The sequence below is a fragment of the Delphinapterus leucas genome, chromosome 10 (assembly GCF_059928025.1).
Source record: "Delphinapterus leucas isolate spDelLeu-1000000601 "Yukka" chromosome 10, BTC_Dleu_Yukka2, whole genome shotgun sequence".
Taxonomy (NCBI): Eukaryota; Metazoa; Chordata; class Mammalia; order Artiodactyla; family Monodontidae; genus Delphinapterus; species Delphinapterus leucas.
In genome coordinates this window covers 38,887,558-38,905,609 of record NC_143138.1, presented here as the reverse complement: position 1 = coordinate 38,905,609, position 18,052 = coordinate 38,887,558, and the positions used below count along the sequence as shown (strand labels likewise).

The 18,052-nt window shown below is 49.6% G+C and overlaps 1 protein-coding gene across 1 annotated transcript; it reads left to right on the top strand.

Annotated features, from left to right (window-relative positions):
* Positions 1-7,934: 7,934 nt before the first annotated feature.
* Positions 7,935-9,996, top strand: CLPSL2 (colipase like 2). The gene is given in 4 exon segments (XM_089918164.1): positions 7,935-8,018; positions 8,628-8,697; positions 8,700-8,749; positions 9,898-9,996. Coding segments are annotated over 4 exon segments (300 nt in total). The 3' UTR covers positions 9,994-9,996.
* Positions 9,997-18,052: the final 8,056 nt, after the last annotated feature.

The window sequence follows — 18,052 nt, the reverse complement described above, 5'->3', positions numbered from 1 at the left end:
GGTACGAGAGAGGAACCTACCTCCAACCCATTCAAGGAACCCGTGCCACTTCCAGACGTTTTGTCCCTGAGGTGTCTCCTATAGATTGGCCTTTGCTCCACCTCCTCCTGGTGTGCCTTCCTGGACCTTAGGGCTGAAAATGTGGAAGACATTCTTTTTCTTTTTCTGGCCACAGCAGATAGAGCAAACAAAGGCTATACTTTTTGATGGCAGCTTCCTGATTCTGAGATCACAGCTAAGGCGTGTGTTTCCTGGGGCCAACAGCTGTAGCGATGGCCTCCTGACTCTCATCCTCCTAATGGTGGCAGGGTTGGTAGCTTCCTTGGCAGCTCAGTTCTACAGTGGGTTTTTTGAAAAATTTTATTCCTGGAGGTTCAGTCTCTATTCTACCCCTCAAGCCCTTGCAAAGGCTTTGTAAGCCCTCAATTACTATGTTACATCTCTTGCTGCTTAAAATAGGCACAGTGGTATCTGTTATCTGCACCTGAACCCTGATGATAAAAATGCCTGACACAGGGACTTCCCTGGTGGTACAGTGGTTGAGAGTCCACCTGCCAATGCAGGGGACATGGGTTTGAGCCCTGGTCCGGGCAGATCCCACATGCCACGGAGCGGCTGAGCCCCTGCACCACAACTGCTGAGCCTGAGCTCTAGAGCCCATGAGCCACAACTGCTGAGCCCACGTGCCACAACTGCTGAAGCCCACATGCCTGGAGCCCATGATCTGCGGCGGGAGAGACCACTGTGGTGAGGAGCCCGTGCACCGCGTTGAGGAGTGGTCCCCGCTCGCCATGGCTGGAGGGGTCTGCGTGCAGCCCAAAATAAATAAATAAATAAATAAATAAATTTATTTTATAAAAATGCCTGACATAGAGTAGGTGGTGCTAAATATTTGTTGAATAAATGAATGAATGGGCAAATGGAGACTGCCAAGACGTCTACAGTTGGTTGGGCAAACTGGTTGGACTCAATAGAGTGCCCAGAGCAATCAATGGACATAAGTGGACAGTGAAATCAATTTGGGATTCTAACCGACATTTTAAAAAAGATGACATAGAATAGAAAATCGCAGAGCAGATCACATATAGTAAATGTAAGTATTGTTTTGTGAAACTTTAGCTTCATACACACATACACATTTGCAGCGATAATAATCCAAATATTCAACAACCAGCATGACAGACATAAGTCAATTGGAATGGATGCCAACAGTATCTACTGGTTGTCTGAATACCAGTATAAAAAAAATCTTTGTAGTAAAAAAAAAACAAGTGATTGAAACCCATTGGTCTATGGAATGTAGCTTAAGGCTTTTGGGGAGGGGGGATGGGAGGTAGTGGGCACATGTTTCTGAGGACCTTTCCTTAGGCATTGTCCCTGGCTAGAGGAACATAACCTTGACACGTTCCTGCCTTTGGGGGAGGAGCAATCCCCCTGTGTTGCAGAAACCTGTGTTTCTGCCCACCGGCATCCATTCCCATCCCAACCCCCATCTCCCTGCCTTTGGAAACCTGCCCTGCCCAGGCTTCATGAGGTTCTGCCAGTAACAGTCAGTCCCTGGCCCCCACTGGCCAGGCCAATTGGCCCAACTTAGGCCAGTCAATTCTTCTAGGGTTTTGTATAATGGGTGCTGAAGGGAGGGGCTTGGGGCTTTATACAGATTTGCCCACCCCCTCCCACTGTCCAGAGGGGCAGCCTCCCTCCCAGAGACAGAGAGACTGAAGTCCCCACAAAGGTTGAAGCTGAGTAGGAGACACCTAACACCAGCAAGTGTGTCCCTGGACCCCTGAGGCCAGCCTCACACAGCTATTGGCCCAACGCTGTTACTTTGGTTTTTATTTTTAAAACAAGTTAGTTAGTCTTGGGTTTCTTTCAGTTGCAGCTAAAGGAGTTGTGATTACTTCATAGCTCCCCGAAGTGGTCAGGGGCCCTCATTGCCCAAGTGACTGAGTACTGATGTGGCTCAGAGACTCCCTGAGCCGGGAAGAACAAAACTCCCGTCTACACAGGCACCCTACGCGTAGGCAGTGTGGGCAGGGCACCAGGTCAGGCCATCCCTCTGTTACCCGAAGCTGCATGGAGACCTCTGGGGACCTTCTTCATTTCACCTGAATGCAGAGGTCGTGGGGAGCACTTTATGGCCCCTCTGAGGAAGCCCCATCATAGGCTAACCTGTCTGGAGATGCTCAATCCACTCCCGTGGGTGGAGGGCAATGGAGTAGCACACTGGCCACCAGGTGTGACTACCCACTTCTGTCCTCCAGGTAGAAGCCCCGGGTCTAAGGGCTGACTACGTCTGGGGGAGGCTGCGGTCAGCTCTGTCCTCTTCCTCCAGGCCTGTCTTCCTCCCCGGCTGAGCTGACAGCCCCTCCCCAGGACCAGGCTGTCCTGGGAAGAAATAAGATGGGAGCTGTGTGTTCTGAGCCCTGCCCGTGTGTGTGTGTGTGTGTGTGTGTGTGTGTGTGTGTGTGAAATGACCTGAGGCTGGGCATGAGGTGACCTCCCTCAAGACATGCTGGGCCGGGACAAAGTGAGAGAGTGGCATGGACATGTATACACTACCAAACGTAAAATAGATAGCTAGTGGGAAGCAGCCGCATAGCACAGGGAGATCAGCTCGGTGCTTTGTGACCACCTAGAGGGGTGGGATAGGGAGGGTGGGAGGGAGACACAAGAGGGAGGAGATACGGGGATACATGTATACATATAGCTGATTCACTTTGTTCTAAAGCAGAAACTAACACACCATTTTAAAGCACTTAAAGATGTTAAAAAAAAAAAAAAAAGACATGGTGGGCCTCTTCCTTGCTCAGGAGACCCTTCCCATCCTCACAGAGCAGGGAACCCCCCTACCCCACCAAACCCCCGGAACCCAGGCTAAGTCTGGGACCCACCCTGACTCCAGCATGGCCACCACCAGCCCAACTTTCCACTGAGGAGCCACTTCAACTGGGGTTACTCCCATGGTCCCCCAAGGTCCCTGGAGTACTGACCACTCCAACATCATCTGCATCCTCCACAAGCAGAGAGCCTGTCCTCTACTCATTCTCACCTCCAAACCTTTGTCCCTCTGGAGCCCTGCTTGGAAGGCCTTTACTCTCGGCCTGCCTAAATCCTAGTCCCCCTTCAAGGCTTCACAAAAGAGCACCAACCCCTCCTGTGGGCATCCAGGCCTGTCCTGGTCATCCTATGTAGGCCTCGGTGCCCCACCTCTGTACCTGCAAACACTTCTCACTGCCTGTCCTCTTCTCGAGGAAGCTTTTGCTGCCCTCTCTCCACATCTCAGACTCTTTCGGGCAACTGTTCATCATTCTCCCCAGACTACCTTGAGAGTTCCTTCAGGAATGAGTTGAGTGATGGGTGACTTTCACAAGGGCAGTTTTCTCCAGAATTCTATTTTGGATTTTCCAGACTGATTAAAAATTCCAAAAAATTTGAGGAACTGACAGCATTTGTGTGTATATATCTAATATATCGGCAAAGAAACAACATGGAAAACTGAACAAAACTACTACTGTCTTATTTTCCATTGTTTCATAAAAACACATTTGAAGGCCAAAAAAGTAGGAAGGATGTAATTTCAGAGTAGAGAATTGTTCTTCAGGACTTCCCTGGTGGTCCGGTGGCTAAGACTCCGTGCTTCCACTGCAGGGGGTATGGGTTTGATCCCTGTTCGCGGAAGTTCTGCATGCTCCACGGTGCAGCCAAAAAGAAAAACTGGTTCTTTAAATACGTTTATCTTTATTTATTTTTTAAAATAAACTTATTTATTTATTTAGGCTGCTTTGGGTCTTCGTTGCTGCACATGGGCTTTCTCTAGTTGCCGCGAGCGGGGGCTGCTCTTCGTTGCAGTGTGCGGGCTTTTCATTGTGGTGGCTTCTCTTGTTGCGGAGCACGGGCTCTAGGTGCGCAGGCTTCAGTAGTTGTGGCTCACGGGCTCTACAGCTAAGGCTCAGTAGTTGTGGCGCACGGGCTTAGTTGCTCTGCAGCATGTGGGATCTTCCCGGACCAGGGCTCGAACCCGTGTCCCCTGCATTAGCAGGCGGCTTCTTAACCACTGTGTCACCAGGGAAGTCCCCTAAATGATAAACTCTTTAACAAAAAAAGCCCTTATTTTTTTCATTTTGCTGTAGACCAGTGAGAATATTGTCATGGAAACCAGCAGATAGATGCAGGAAAGAAGGCACTGGAGGATGTCCGCCCAGCCAGGCGCTTCCTGCCCCTTTCTCCTCAGACGAGACTGGGCTGGCCAGGTTTGGGTCCCGGCCAAAGGGCAGAGCCAGGGCCGCGCTCACAGGTCAGGTGGGTCAGTGACCACCCACCCACAGGCCCTGGGGACCCTAGTGATCTGGCTCCCACCCCCTCACACAGCACAGGTGTCCTGGATTTGTGCTTGTGACCAGCGCCACCTGGATTTGGGAAACAGGCCACTGGTACAGGAAGAAGAGGACTTGGAGTCAGGAGCCCGGGGTCCAGACCTGGCTCTGTTCAGCCACCTGGGGAAGTCCCTTCCTTCTCTGGGCCTCAGTTTCCTGACCTTAAAATGAAGGCTCTATCAACTAGACTTCAACAAAATTTTTTTTAAAAAGGAAAAAAAATGAAGGATTTGAACTAGTCTCTGAGGCTAATGTAGCCCTCTGTCCTTAAAAAAAAAAAAAAAAGGGTATTTTGCATAGAATTTAGAATTTCATGGGCCCGCCACCCACTCAGGGCCTTCAACAAACCTCCCTGGGGCCCCTGGTCCTCAAATCAAGAATCTCAACCTGCCAATCTTGACACACAGCCATTGGCCTCTTGTCCCACACCTGCCCCTTTTCTGAGCAGTCTTAGACATTATTTACCAATTATCTACCCCTCACAAATACCTCAGGAAAGTACCTTACTCTAAACAAAGAATTATTATCCCCTGGGGTTCCTCTCCAGTTCACAATGAGCTTTGCGGATGGGAAACTAATGACGATAGAAATCCCTTTAGGGGACAAAGCCTTCTGGCCACCCACAGCAGTGGGGGGGAGGGGCAGTGGAAGAGCTTGGGCTCAGGAGCTAGAATGCCCTGGGTTTATATCTGGCTCTGTGACTTATTTGTGTTATTTGGGCAAGTTATTTTACCTTGAGCCTTCAGGTTCCTCAGCTGTAAAATGGGCAGCAGAAACGATAGTATGCACTAAATATTCCCGGACTTGAATTTCCCAGCTTCCCTTGCAGAAGGTTGAGGTCACATGATTAGTTGTGGCCAATGGTCTCTGAGTGGAAGAGGCATGTGTCAGGCCTGGCTGAGGCATTTAGGGATCCATGTGCTTCCTTCATCTCTCTCTCCCATCTTCTATAAGGACCTTGGAGGCCACTCTTCCAGACGGTGAGGCTATGAGATGGGAGAAAGGTCTCCTGTCCCACATCAAAATTTACATGACTGGTAAATAAAGCACTATGGTACCAAGCCACTGAAATTTCAAGAGTTCTCTGTTGTGACAGCCTTTGTTAATTACCCTAATACAGGGAGGGCTAACAGAGCTCATGGACACAAAACCATCTGAGCTCAGTGGGAGCTGTTATCTTAGAGAAAAGACCTAAGCCCCCTATATCAGTCAGCTCATGCTGCCATAAGAAAACACCATAGGCTGGGTGGCCTAAACGACACAAATTTACCTCTCACACCTCTGGAGGCTGGAAATCCAAGATAAGGGTGCCAGCATGGTCTGGTTCTGGTGAGAACCCTTTTCCTGGCTTGCAGACAGCTGCCTTCTCTCTGTGTCCTTACACGGCAGAGAGGAAGAGACAGCAAACTCTCTGGTGTCCCTTCTTATGACGGTGCTAATCCCATCATGAGGGGACCCTCAGGACTTCATCTAAACCTAATTACCTCCCAAAGGCCCCATCTCCAAGTCTCATCTCACTGAGGGATCTGGCATCAACATATGAATTTGGGGAAGGGGGGAAACAATTCAGTCTATAGCATCCCCTTCAAGTCAGGGCCCCTCAGATATTTTCTTACGAGCAAATTTTTTTTTTTTTTTTATTGGAGTATAGTTGCTTTACAATGTTGTGTTAGTTTCTGCTCTACAGCAAAGTGAATCAGCTATACGTATACATATATCCCCTCCTTTTTGGATTTCCTTCCCATTTAGGTCACCACAGAGCATTGAGTAGAGTTCCCTGTGCTATACAGTAGGTTCTCATTAATTATCTATTTTATATATAGTAGTGTATATACGTCAATCCCAATCTCCCAATTCATCCCCCCCCCCGTTTCCCCCCTTGGTGTCCATATGTTTGTTTTCTACATCTGTGTCTCTGCTTGGCAAATAGGTTCATCTGTACTATTTTTCTAGATTTCAAATATATGCATTAATATACGATATTTGTTTTTCTCTTTCTGACTTACTTCACTCTGCATGACAGTCTCTCAACAATAAATGCTGGAGAGGGTGTGGAGAAAAAGGAACACTCTTACACTGTTGGTGGAAATGTAAATTGATACAGCCACTGTGGAAAACAGTATGGAGGTTCCTTAAAAAACTAAAAACAGAACAACCATATGACCCAGCACTCCTGGGTCATATACCTGGAGAAAACCATAATTCAAAAAGACACATGCACCCCAATGTTCATAGCAGCACTATTTACCATGGCCAGGACATGGAAGCAACCTAAATGTCCATCAACAGAGGAATGGATAAAGAAGATGTGGTACACATATACAATGGAATATTAGCCATAAGAAGGAACGAAATTGTGTCATTTGCAGAGACGTGGATGGACCTAGAGACTGTCATACAGAGTGATCTCACTAGCAAAATTTTAAAAGCAGAAGCATCCAAGGGTGGGGTGAGGTGCGAGTTTCATCCAGAGGGAAATGGTGCGGAAGGCCTGCCTCCCCCAGTTCCACTGAGGGCTACCTGAAGCTCTCCCTGAACCATCTTCCTTCCCAGTCTTCCTCTCCTCGCCCCCTCCATCTTGCCCCCATACTAAGGTGGGTGAATTATATACAATTTACAAATTCTTTGACAGTTAATTGACTCCTTAAACCTGGAAGACGTCTACGTCTTAGAGGTCATCTTGTCTTACCTCCTGGCTGTTTTTTTTTGTGGTACGCAGGCCTCTCACTGTTGTGGCCTCTCCCATTGCGGAGCACAGGCTCTGGACGCGCAGCCTCAGCGGCCATGGCTCACGGGCCTAGCCGCTCCGCAGCACGTGGGATCCTCCCGGACCGGGGCACGAACCCGTGTCCCCCGCACCGGGGGACGGACTCCCAACGACTGCGCCACCAGGGAAGCCCTGTTTTTTTTCTTTTTTTTTTGGCCGCAGCCCAAGGCTTGTGGGATCTCAGTTCTCCCACCGGAGATTGAACCCAGCGGCCCCGAGTTCTAATCACTGGACCGCCAGGGAATTCCCATTGCCTCCTGATTCTTACAGAGGACGTGTCTGGGCCTGTGAGGGTATGAAAAACACCAGAGGGCGGGGCTGGCTTGTCCAAAAGGTCAGGGTGGGTGGGGTGGTGGGCAATTTGGTGCAGCAAAGGGCAGAGAGAGTCAGAACATCAAGAAGCAAGCTGTTTCATTTCAGCATATAAATTTTGCATAATTTTTGAAAATAAAGTTGTAGTTTACAGTTTTAAGTTTTAATTTGCAAGTAATACATACGGATGGCCCTAGGGCCCCTAAAATCGATCATCTGGCCGGTCCACGCCTGAGTCAGGGTCTCATAGGAGCGCCTTTCCTAATTCCATCCTTTTGCCGGGGCCTGGGAGCCTCCTGGGCGCTAGAAAGGGCTTCTGCTGGTTTGGGCCTCCGCTCTGGAGTGGCCTGTGACCATTAACTCCCTCACCCTCCGCCCCCAGCCCAGGGCGGACGCTGGGGGCGCCGGGTCACGTGGCAGCGGGAAGGTTTATCCCCGCAGCCTCTCGGAGCCCGACGGGACTTCTGCTTCCCAAGCGCATGGCCGCGGCCCTCGCGATACTCGCGGCGATGCTGCTCCCCTGCTGGGAGGCGTTCCCGCAATTTAAAAAGGGGTCTGCAAAGGTGAGCCAAGAGAGCTTTTGGAACCTTCCACTCTAGCAGAGGGCGGTGGTCGAGGTATAATCGTCTAGCCAGAAGGTGCCAGTTGGGTTTTGAGAGAGAAGAGGGGGATGGGGGGAACCACCCCGTATTGGCGATTTCTTCTCAGGCTGGAAGCTTGATAGGTTCCCAAAGGACTTCAAAGCCCTGCTTCACCTCCCTGGTGGCTCTGGAGGGGAAAGAAAGTGGCCTTACAACCAGCACCATCCCCTCCCTCCCAACACCCGCTCCTGGACACTCGGTCCTGCCCACCCCCCCCGCCCACGCCCCACTAAAGTGTGATCTGGGAGTATTTTCTCCCCCCAACAAAGGTCACCCTTTGGGACCCACAGAGCTGAGGGAGGCCCCCAGGAGAGGAGAAGCAGAGGGAAAAGTACTAAACTGCCACCCTTCCTCTCCCCCTGCTCCTCTGAGTACTGCTGGAAGGGTGCCGGAGGGGGGGGTGGGAGGTGGGGTGACCATCTCAGGGCTTCTCTTTCTGGACTCCTGGGGCTTTGGCAATGTCAGGGACCCCCCCTGACCCCTACACACAAATGCTGCCAGAGACTGGTGACTTAGGGCGGGTCCCCACAGACGAACGGGGCTAGGTGTTCCCACCACTTGGAGTGCTACAGCGACTGCTGTCTCATCAACTTGGACCACGGTGTGCCTTCTGTGTCCCTAGGGCCAGAATAACCATGATGTGCTTGCCCCAAGTGAGACTCGGGTGGGGCAGCCCCTTCTGGTATGTAGGGTGGGGATGGGTTAAAAAACCCATGTGGCTGCACCTGCTTTTTTTACCCTTTCCTTGGAGCAGCCTTTCCCCCTTCTCCACCTGGCAAACTCCTAATCGTCCTGCAATAACAACTCCAGCCACCTCCTCTGAGAAGACTTCCCTCCTTGGAGCTCTGACACTCTTGGGACCCAGACCCTCAGCAGAGCATGTATCTCCCTGACTTCCCTGCCTTTGTCTGCCTCCGCCACTGGGCAGAGCTCTGCAAGGGAAGGATTAAGACATACTCACTTTTGAACCCCTACCCACCCAGTTTAGTGCCTGCACACAGTAGTGCTCAACAAATGTTTGTTGCATGAATGAATATCTCTACCCTAACATCACTGCAGCAAAGCGGATGGGAAAAGACCTCTCAACCCATCCCTACCTCCCTGCCGCTATGACCTAATTTCTTGAGCGGAGCTGCCGTGGCAGGCTCACAGTTTTGGGATTGGACCTGAGTTTAAACCCTGGCTTTTCCAGCCCCTGTCTTTGTGACCTCAGACAGATCACTTCTGCTCTCTGAGCCTTAGTTTCCTCATCTGAAAAATGGGGTTAAAGTACCCACCCCACCACGTTGTTGGGAAGAGTATATGGTCATGGCAGTGACAGTGCTCAATGGAGCATGGTTGTTATTAGCTGGTGGAAATGCAGGGAGCAGAATGCATTGTATATCTTGTTCTTGCTTGCCTTTTCTCCGGCCCTGGGCCCAAATCTTTCTATGGAGGATGGGCTCAGCCTCCATCTCCCTGTCTGGGGAGCTGCCATTGCCCAGGGAGCCAGTCAGGCCGCTCCTGTGGCCTAAGTCTACAGCTGAAGTGGCCAGAGGATCTTTTCATCATGGGCACTTGATCTACTTTATTTTGTCTATTTTCTCAAAATAACAAATGGGGTTACTATTATTATCCCATTTGACGGATGCAGAAACTAAGACAAAGAAGCCTAAGGTCACAAAGTTATCAGCTGTAGAGCTGACAGCTCACGTCTGTCTCACTCCATCACTTGTGATCTTGCTTCTGCTACCCAAGGAGTTCAAACCCCCTTCTTTCCTGCACCTTGGTAACTCTCAACTCTCTTACCTGTTTTCCGCAGACCAAGGGCGCCATCGACATCACATGCCCCTGCCAAGTAGGCTTAAGTTGCATACACAAGGACCCAGTCTGTACCCGCCAGTACCATTTGATTTAGAGGATGCAGGCTGGTCACTGCCACCCCTCCCTCCCTCTCCTCCTTGGGGGGGGGCCATCTTGCTCAAAAGACATTAAAGTCACTTCCTGGCTCTGGCTTCTGTCTGCACTTCCTGGGAGAGGGAACCGGATAGGGATTGCTCCAGTCTGGGGGTAGCTGAAAGGGGAGACAGGAGGAATGATAGAGCTTCCCATGGGGTTTGGCCCTGTCTGGAGGCCTGGTGGCCTCAGGGCGGATCTGCGGGAGGGAACTGGGGTGTAGGGGTGAGAAGAGGCTGCATCCAGGAAGGGCCAAGCCTTGGGAAGGAGGGCTATGTGGGAGGGGCACGTTTGAGGAATGTGCCTCGAGAGAGTATGTTGAGGTGCTCATGGATGGGTATGTGGTAGGGGGGACTAAGAGGGGGATCTGAATGCTTTTCAAGGGGAACATGAGGGTGGAGATCATTGAGAGAGTGTTTATGAGAATGCGTGTGAAGCATAAATGCAAAAATGTCCATGCCTGTGGTGGGAAAGTGACCTGGTGCATTGATCTCTCCACGTTCTCTAATATCAGTTCCATTTTATGGATAAAGAAACTACAGCTCACACAACTCAATAACAAAAAAGCAAACAGCCCAATCGAAAAATGGGCAGAAGACCTAGGTAGGCATTTCTCCAAAGAAGACATACAGACGGCCAATAGGCATATGAAAAGATGCTCAGCATCACTAATTATTAGAGAAATGCAAATCAAAACTATAATGAGGTACCACCTCACACGGGTCAGAATGGCCATCATTAAAAAGTCCACAAATAACAAATGCTGCAGAGGGTGTGGAGAAAAGGGAACCCTCCTGCACCGTTGGTGGGGATGTAAATTGGTGCAGCCACTATGGAGAACAGTATGGAGGTTCCTCAAAAAACTAAAAGTAGAGTTGCCATATGATCCTGCAATCCCACTCCTGGGCATTTATCTAGAGAAAACTATAATTTGAAAAGATACATGCTGTTCACTGCAGCACTATTTACAATAGCCAGGACATGGAAGAAACCCAAATGTCCATGGACAGAGGAATGGATAAAGAAGATGTGGTACATAGATACAATGGAATACTACTCAGCCATAAAAAGAATGAAGTAATGCCATTTGCAGCAACACGGATGGACCTAGAGATTATCATACTAAGCGAAGTAAGTCAGAAAGAGAAGGACAAATACCGTATGATACCACTTATATGTGGAATCTAAAATACGACACAAATGAACTTATCTATGAAACAGAAACAGAGTCATAGACATAGAGAACAGACTTGTGGTTGCCAAGGGCGGACAGTGGGTAGGGGATGGATTGGGATTTTGGGATAAACAGATGCAAACGGTTATATATAGAATGGATAAACAACAAGGTCCTACTGTAGAGCACAGGGAACTATAATCAATATCCTGTGGTAAACCATAATGGAAAAGAATATGAAAAAAGAATGTATATATATGTATAACTGCATCACTTTGCTGTATGGTAGAAATTAACATTGTAAATCAACTATACTAAAATGAAATACTTTTTTTTTTTTTTTTTTTTGCACGGGCCTCTCACTGTTATGGCCTCTCCCGTTGCAGACCACAGGCTCCGGACGCGCAGGCTCAGCAGCCATGGCTCACGGGCCTAGCCGCTCCGCGGCCTGTGGGATCCTCCCGGACTGGGGCACGAACCCGTGTCCCCTGCATCAGCAGGCGGACTCTCAACCACTGCGCCACCAGGGAAGCCCTGAAATACATTTAAAAAAAATAAAATAAAGATAAAGAAACTGAGGCTCAGAGAGCTACATGACTTGCCCAAGGTCTCACCATGGATTATCACCATGGGGTATTTTCTGCTGCAGTTATCCAAAAAACCAACCCAAACTGGTCTAGATGCTGAGGGAATTCACTGGGGGTTGGAACTAGAAGTACAGTAGCAGCCTGTCCTCAGGTCTGGCTGAATCCAGTAGCTCCATGGCCCTCAGGCTGGATTCCTTCCCAGTAGCTGCAAAAGTTCCAGGTGTCACATAATAATAACAGCTAAGATTTATTGAGCACTTATTATGTTCCAGACACTGAGCAAAGTGCTTTTTTATCTGTATCAACTCCTCTTATTCTCACAACAGTTATAGTAGGTACTATAAATATCCCTATTTTACAAATATGGTATTGAGGCTCAAAGTATCCTTCTCAAAGGTTCAGAGTAGGGGTGAGGCTGGGATTTGAATCCAGGCTGTCTTGCTCCACAGGGCAGGCTCTTAACCACAAATCCACCTCACATATGCCAATCATGCCTCCCAGAGAAAGGAAACATCTGTCTCAAAATTCTCAGCAAACGTGCTAAGATCGATTCTGATTGGATTTGCTTAGTCGGCATGCTCAACCCTGAACCAATCATTGCGGTGGAATTAGCCGATTGACTTAGCCTGGCTTATGTGGGAGGGTGCAAAGGTGGAGTCAGCCTCTCTGGGACTATTCCGATGGGGGTGGGTGCAGGTTTTACCTGGTGTCTCCCCAGCCAAGAGGTCACCTACACAGTCAGGACTCAGAACACCATCGCCTTTCCTGGCCAGATCCTGATGAAGATGCGTGGCCTCAGCTCTGATGTCTGGACCCACTCTCCTGGGTCAGACTGGAACACCGAGACTCTACCCCCAGTCCAGTCTGTCCTGGGGGTTACCTTGCCCTGGACCCACCCACCACTCCTCATTTGACATAACCACAGTGTAACTCAGAGATCCTTTGCCTCACGCAGAAATCAGAAATTGCTTTTTCTCCTGTCTCATTATATATCAATCATTTCCCTCATGTCACCAAAGTACTTTTTCAAACAGTAATGACTGCCTAATTTTATTATATATGTGGACCCATATTTACTTAACTATTTCCCTATGAGTAGACAGTAAGATCATTTCCAAGTCCAAACCATCTATGTTCTTTAGGATACAACTTTACAGTTGCAGAAGCAAAAACCTATCCTAATGATGGCTTAAGCAAGGTAGATGCTTTCTCTCTCATCTGGTAGTTGGGGGAGGCTGGCTAGAGGCTCATGCTGGGTGAGATTGTCCACGCCTCCACCTCCTTCCACCCTCTTGCTCAGCCATCTGCTGCATTGTTTCCTTTTTTTTTTCCCTTAATTTTTTACAACGCGGCACACACAGAAACATCATATGTGTATAGTACCTTGGGGTAAGAGTAGAAGGGCCTTGGGGCCTTAAAGAGGCTCTCCTGAGGGCAGAAGGCATCCACATTTCCAGACACACTAGTCAAGAAGCTCTGCCCCAGGATGTCAAAGATGATGTATCACCATAACTGCTGTGTCCACATTCCAGTTAGAAGAAAGGGGGTAGAGGGACAGCAAGTAACTCAGTCTTCCTAAAAGGGCATGACCAAGAGGCCACAGGAATTGTTTTCACTTACATATGATTGGGCAAAACTTAGTCACATGGCTGCAGATAGCTGCAAGGGAGACTGGGAAGTGTAGTTTTCATGTGGGCATCTGTGTGCCCAGCTAAAGCTTGGGGGGTTCTATTATTAAAGGACAAAAGGAGAATGTACCGTGGGAGCAATTCACTGCCACAAAACCTTTTATTATTATTTTAACAAGCCAGGGGAACTTGGCTCCCAGGACCTAGAGCTATCGATGTACTGGTAGACAGCTCGAATCGGGTAGTTTGTTTTGTTGTTGTTGATTTGTATGAGTTTTTTTTTTTTTTTAATTTTTACTGGAGTATAGTTGATTTAAAATGTTGTGTTAGTTTCAGGTGTACAGCAAAGTGAATCAGTTATACATATACATATACATATATCCACTCTATTTTAGATTCTTTTCCCATGCAGGCTATTACAGAGTATTGAGTAGAGTTCCCTGTGCTGTACAGTAGGTCCTTATTAGTTTATATGAGTTCTTTATATATCTTGGGCATTAACACCTTATTGGATATATCATTTGCAATATCTTCTCCCATTTGTTTATTTTTGCTTTTGTTTCCCTTTGCCTGAGGAATCACATTTAGAAATATACAGCTAAGACCAATGCAAAGACTTGCCTACGCTTAGGTAGGAAGACTCCCATTTTTTTTTTTTCTTTTTTTTTTTTGCGATGCCAGGCAGCTTGCAGGATTCCCAACCAGGGGTGGAACCCGAGCCCCCTGCAGTGGAAGCTCAGAGCCCTAACCGTTGAACCGCCAGGGAATTCCCAAGGAAGACTCCATTTTTGATGATTGGCCAATGACAGCTTTCAAGCTCTCACTCCCTTTTTGCCCCACATCTAGGCCAGCTGCTAAAAGCACTTGCTTCCTCCCTTGGTGCTGGTGGGAGGTGCAAACCACACAAATCCCAGCCTGCCCAGGGAACCCTCACCCTGGCCCCATCTCCCAGCCGCAGTAAAAGTCAAAGCCACCCGCCCCTTCATCCTTGCCACTCACACCTCCTTGCACCTGTGCTGCTGTCCCCAGAAAGTTCCATTATTCTAGTAATAAACATTTCCATATTGTCTGGGTATGTGCGGCATCATCCATTCCAACATCCAAACCAATTTTGGGTAAGGGGGTGATTTCACCCTCTGTGAGGCACCCAGAAAACCTGTGAGTTCTCCAATTCTCTTTCCCTGCGATGGCTGGGTGACAAGGTGAGGATCTATTGCTGGGAGGTGCCTGGATTGCTAAGTCACCACAGGGAGGACAGTGGCCCCGGAGAGCGTCCTGACTCACAGCGAGAAATCCACTTGCGTTGTGTTAAGCCTCTGTGATTCCTGGACCGTTTGTTCCCACAGCATTTCCGTACCTACTGTGACTAATACGTGTAAAAATGTCTCTTGCTGCTCTGCCCGCAGCATTATCACCCGCTCCCACTCCCGAGACTTAGGCACTTTGTTCTGATTATCCGCTGCCACAACCCACTCACCATTTGTGTTTTGTGCGTCCTGGGCTTGTAACTCTTGTGCTCGCCAAGAAGGCCTACAGAAATGCGTTTTGGCGCACTGCATTTTCTCAAGAGAGGGAGTTACTGAAATTCTAATTGAAAGCCTCTGGAGAAAGGGAGTGGAAAGATGAAACCCAGAGTCTAATCTTCTGTTACTTGATAGCTTTGTGACTTTGGGGAGGTTTGGCAGCTTCTCTGGGCCTTAGTCACCTCATCTGCAAAACAAATATTCACAACGCTGTTTGCTACTAAAAATACACAATTGGATCGGATGAGAGAGTCTTTTGAGAGCCTTCTAACTGAGGACTTCTAACTGTAAAGCTAATAACAGCTTCTAATTTATTGGGTGCCTACTCCATGCAGAGCAAAATATCTACTATTTAATTTAAGCATTGCATCATCCCTGTGATGTACTCTTATTATGCCGCATCTTGCAGAAGGGGAAACCAAGGCTCAAAGAGGTTAAGAAGGCTGCCCAAGATCACACAGCCAGTAGGCAGCAGAGCTGGGATTGAACCCAGATCTCGCCGGTGCCAGAGTCCAATCACACAGACTAGATACTCTGCTGGCAGCAAGATGAGCACAGCAAACCGTCCAGGAAGCAGCAGTGGTTCTTGGGAAACATCAGCTTTATCCCCATTGCTTGCTCCTCTGTCCCTTTGGTCTGGGAACTGGCACTGCGGGCATCTCCCTGTCAACCCCAGGACTGGGCAATCACACGTCATTACCCACCCTCCAGGCCTCAGTCACATGGCACTCACATTGCAGATGCAGGGTATGTAGCTGGACCTTAGAGGCACGGCCACCACCTCTGGTCTCTGACGTGGCAGCAGCGCTCCTGGTCATCTTCTTCCTCCTCTCTTTTTTCTTGCTCCTCACTGGGGGCTCATTTTTCCAGGGAGAAGTCAAAAGTTTGGTAAGGAACGTAGAGGGCACACCATCTGCCACCATCCTAAGACTTTGTTTGGGGAGGGTTGTTTGGGGACGGTGGGTGGGCACAGAGCCTCATGTGGGTGAAAACTGGAAGTGGGGGACAGCAGGGAGTGCTGGGTGGAGGATGTCTGGGGAGACAAAGAAAGCGCACCAGAGTCATGGGAGCTGTGCCGGGGTGCTGCTGGGTGCTGTCACTGCAGAGATGACCACAACACAGCACTCCCATCCCAGGCTCGCTCACATCTGGTAAGAGAGACAGACATTCATTCCTCCACACGTTTTATTGAGCACCTACTACATGTAAGTGATTTTTCTAGGTGCTAGTGATGGGGCTGTGAACAAGACACAAAAATCCTTGCCCTGGGAGAGCTGACATTCTATTGTAGGAGGCAAATAAGTAAAATATTAATGTAATTCCAGGTGATCAACACCTGAGGACAAAGAAAATAAAGAAGGGGCTTCAGGAGTTGTGGTGTGAGGAGAGGGTGCTCAGGGAAGACCTTACTGACAATGGGAATTTAAGCAAAGACCTAAAGGGTGTGAGGTCTTTCCTAAAGGGAGCCAGGCAGGCAGTGGAAAGAGCAGTCCAGGTGGAGTAACAGTCAGGACAAAGGTCTAGAGGAGGGACCTTGCCTGGCATATTCAAGGAATAGAAAATAGGAGTGAGAGAGAATGGAAATAATAGGAGATGAGGTCAGAGAGATCAAAGGAACATTACAATATTCTCCTTTGTTCAGCAGTTTTGCATTCAGCACCCACTGTGTGTGAGGACTTTAGTCTTAGCATCTAAGAAATACAGCAGTGAACAAGAGAGCAAAAATCCCTGCCCTCCTGGAGTTGAGGGAGAGATAGAAAAATTTAAAAACAAGATAAAGAAGATGATTTCAGAGAGTCAGATGTGTTGTGAACATGGTAAACCCAGGTGATGGGACTGCTCTGGCTAGGTGTCCAGGAAGGCCGCAGCCGGGACGGGAGAGGGAAGCAGGCAGGTGGAGCTAACGGGGCCTGGCGTGCTGAGCAGGGCAGGCATTTGTTGGTTTTGTTCCCAGCTGTATCTCCAGGGCCTGGACACAGTAGGTGCTCAGTATTTGCTTGTTGAAAGACTATTGAAAATGTCTGATGGAGGGATGATGGGTGACGTCATAAGCCCCAGCATTGGGGGCCGTTGATGTGTGTGTGTGTGTGTGTTTGGGGGGGGGGGTGTAGGTGACAATCAAACTCAGCTGAAAGGGTAAGTCAGAGTTTGCAGGAGAGCAGCTTGTGCAGTGGCAGACAGGAAGGTCTGGCTTACCCAGAGGAGACGTAACCTATTCTGGGGACACTAAGGGCAAACCTTCCAAAACTGTTTAGTTCCCTCCAGGCACAGGTCAGGTCCTGCGGGTGCCTTCTGTCCGCCCCCCCCACCCCCCGAGCCGCAGAGATGCCCTGGGGCCCCGTCCAGAGACTGCCCAGCCCGGCGGGTGGAGGGGAAGTGAGGGCGCAGGCGGGGGCCCGCGGTGGAGCCGTCTCCCCGCAGGACACTGGGGAGATTTGCTTTCCCGGGCAAGTGCACGAGTGGATGTTGCCCCGGGCGGCAGAGAACTGCCAGTCGCACAGCTCCTTAAAGGGGTCCGAGGGCGGCACGTGTCACACGGAGGTGGGTGTCGGTGCCCGGTGGAGCTGAGGGGGAGGAACCCACGGAAGGTGGAGCCTGGGCACACCCAGAGGCCAGGGAAGGCCGGGGGGCTGGGGGGGGGCGGCGGAAATGACCCGGGAATTCTCTGCTGGGGAAGCCTTTGGACAGACCCAAGGTGGGTCCCCACTCCGGGGGCTTGGAATCCTGGATGGGGGGGCATGGGGCATGGCGATGCTTCTTTCTCTAATATGGGTTCCCTTTCTTCAGGGGTCATCTTAGCAAACCCTGAAAGTAGCACTGTAAATGGGCACAGTTAGGTCTGGCCCTCACCCTTTCTACCTCTGCCTTAACCACCGTCCTCCCAAGCCCCAGGAGTTCTGCCGTGGCCTCCTGGGGGGAGGTGGGCTGAGGCAGCCTCTGAACTGAGTGTGCAGGAGAGGGGAGTTGACTTACCTATGAAAGGATTTAAGGAGCTGAGATGGGGCTCCCTCTCAGTGTTCATCCACTTAGGACTGGCAGATGGGTTAACAAGGGAAAGGTGACGCCAGGGATGCAGTGAAGAGAACACTTAGCAACCCTAGGGGTCAGC